General features: G+C 42.5%; 1 protein-coding gene across 1 annotated transcript; it reads left to right on the forward strand.

The window, feature by feature from the left end:
* Positions 1-244: 244 nt before the first annotated feature.
* On the forward strand, positions 245-2,523 carry LOC120434395 (piggyBac transposable element-derived protein 3-like). Its single transcript, XM_039602452.1, has one exon. The coding sequence runs from the start codon at positions 382-384 to the stop codon at positions 1,813-1,815; it is 1,434 nt and encodes a 477-aa protein (XP_039458386.1). The 5' UTR covers positions 245-381; the 3' UTR covers positions 1,816-2,523.
* The last annotated feature ends 295 nt before the right edge of the window (positions 2,524-2,818 follow it).

Consider the following 2,818-nt stretch of genomic DNA (forward strand, 5'->3'; position numbering starts at 1 on the left):
CAGAAGACACTTGGGCCTTCGCTCAGGCCTGCTACTAGATTAATTTGTGTATTGTAAGCATGCATGCAATTAACCTGCTATGTTCTCATCTTCCCTCAACATGTATCACCTGGACACTCTCACCAGTGAAGCTTAAAACCCTCTTGGATGGAACATCAACTCCAAATCAACATAGATATGCAATGTGTATAAAATGAACTAAACCTGTGAATAGAATGAATGTGATGACAAACATATTCAATGCAATATGAACCCTATAAGAAATATTACTGATAAAATAATACTGTAAAACATGTTATTAATACATTCATCATAAGGCAGGTTATATGGTAACAATAAAAGAATCTCTGAATCCTAACATTTCCCACTGCTGAGGAGACCATGCGCTACAATCCAATACCCACTGGTATCACTCCAGGGCCCACCCTGTATGCAGTTGCCCGCATTAGCTCCCTGAGATCTGCATTTGACCTGTTTGTGACAGACGAGATCATTCAGCTGCTGTGCACCCACACAAACCTGCATGGGAGGCGAAACTGTGAGGATTGGAGGGATGTGGATGATGTGGAGATGAGAGCGTACATTGGGATTTTGATTCTCGCTGGTGTCTACCGCTCAAGGCATGAAGCATCGCGTGGTTTGTGGGCTGACAAGACCGGACGGGCAATATTCCGTGCTACAATGCCCCTCTACCGCTACGCCCAGATCAGCGCTAACATCCGCTTTGATGACAAGCTCACCCGCCCGGGACGTTTCAGGAACGATAAGCTTGCTGCATTTCGCGTCCTGTGGGAAAAGTGGGTTGCTCGTCTCCCCCTGCTGTTCAATCCAGGAGTTGACGTGTGTGTCGATGAGCAGCTGGTTGGATTCAAAGGTCGATGTGGATTTCGACAGTATATGCCCAGCAAGCCTGCAAAATATGGCATTAAAATCTGGGTGACCTGTGATGTGGCAACCTCCTATGCCTGGAAGATGGAAATTTACACAGGAAAATCACCTGGAAGTTCCCGGGAAGTTAATCAGGGAATGAGAGTTGTGCTACAACTGACAGAGGGGCTCCAAGGACACACTGTCACTTGTGACAACTTCTTTACCTCGTTCAGCTTGGCAGAGGAGCTGCTCAGAAAAAAACTAGCTCTGGTTGGCACAATCAGGAGAAACAAACCAGAGCTCCCTCCCCAGCTTGTTCAGCTGAGACAGAGGAAGATTCTTTCATCTCTCTTTGCCTTCACCAAAACAACCATGGCAGTCTCCTACATGCCCAAGCGAGGGAAGAATGTGCTTCTTTTGAGCACAAAGCATAGGGAACCAGCAGTGAGTTATGGGGAAAAGAAGAAGCCAGCAGCAATCCTTGATTACAATAGGTGTAAAGGTGGAGTGGATAACCTAGACAAGGTTGTTGGCACCTACAGTTGTTGGAGGAAAACCGGTCGCTGGCCACTGGCTCTGTTCTACAATCTTCTGGACGTCTCAGCATACCTTGCCTTTGTCCTGTGGAAAGCAGTGCATCCTGAGTGGGAGTCCACCAAGACCTACCAACGAAGGGTGTTCCTGGAGGAGCTGGGCCACATGCTGGTGACTCCAGAAATTGCAAGACGGCCTTGTGCCCCACGCTCAAAAGCAGCCGCTGCTATTGTTGCTGAGATACAGCAGTCAGAATCAGAATCAGAGTATGACCCACAGCCCATCAACAAAATGAGGAAAAGGTGCGAACTGTGTATAAAGAGAAGAAGAACGGCAACCACTTGCTCCAGCTGTGGAAAGAGTGTCTGCAAAGATCATTCTGCTGTGGTTTGCGTGTCCTGCCATCCCTGAGTGCACGCAAGAGCTGCTGAAGAAGGAGAGGTGATTTGACACGAAGACTGTATTGATTTGACATTTTGCCTCAGCACTTTCTCAATAACAGCAGCAAAGGATGACACCGTTGTATTATACATGCAGACACCACCACTGATTTTATTGCATGACCTCGAAGCACTGCTCCTCCTTCTCTTTGCTTTTCATCCGGTTGTTCTTGCAGTTACTCTGATACTAAGATGTTTTGATTTATGATGTATTTCCTCCATTTTCTGGAGAAGACAAAGAAGTTTCTGTGGTATTTTATGTCATTTAATGTTGTAGTTTTTGTTTATGGTTTGCAAATGTAGAAACCCAACAAGAGACATGGGTTGGAAACTAGCAATAGCTGTAACCTGTTTCATAATCCATATTGGAACTATGTTCAAATGCATCATGCCTTATAGTGTCTGCGCACACACACACGCACAGACACACACACAACAAAGTGGGAGTTTCTTTTTTTTGGGGTCATTACTCACAGGAATAATACAAAATATTAATATTAATAATAATTATTTTTGTTACTGGCACTGACCTGCAATGATTTAAAAAAAAAAAAAGGTTTTGTCATTCAACTGCTGAAAAAATTTGAACTTTATTGCTATTTCCCCCCAAAAAACATAGTAGTAACATATAATTTGACTGGTATTCAAAGGGTATAATTTCTGAATTTTAATTATATTTTGGTTTTCATGACTAGGACTGGTTTTCATTTAAAAAATGAAGTTGGTCTAAGTAGAAAAATGTTTTAATATATAATAATTTTATAGTATTCTGTAAATGTAAACAGGGGGGGCCATGGCCATTTTTGGCCAAAAAACAAAGATGAACAATACTGACAGAGAGTTTTTTTTGTTTTTATGATTTTCTCTATTTATGAGTTGTTACAAACTGGTAAAAGGGTTAAATTTCAGAATTTGAATGAAAACAACCCTGATGCTAATCATAAAAAAAACTGGACTCATTGATACTGTTAATT

Source organism: Oreochromis aureus, linkage group 18 (genome assembly GCF_013358895.1).
Source record: "Oreochromis aureus strain Israel breed Guangdong linkage group 18, ZZ_aureus, whole genome shotgun sequence".
Lineage (NCBI taxonomy): Eukaryota > Metazoa > Chordata > Actinopteri > Cichliformes > Cichlidae > Oreochromis > Oreochromis aureus.

What these genes read in the sequence shown, in the direction of transcription:
- LOC120434395 (XM_039602452.1), top strand. Translation starts at nt 382, where the DNA reads ATGCGCTACAATCCAATACCCACTGGTATCACTCCAGGGCCCACCCTG.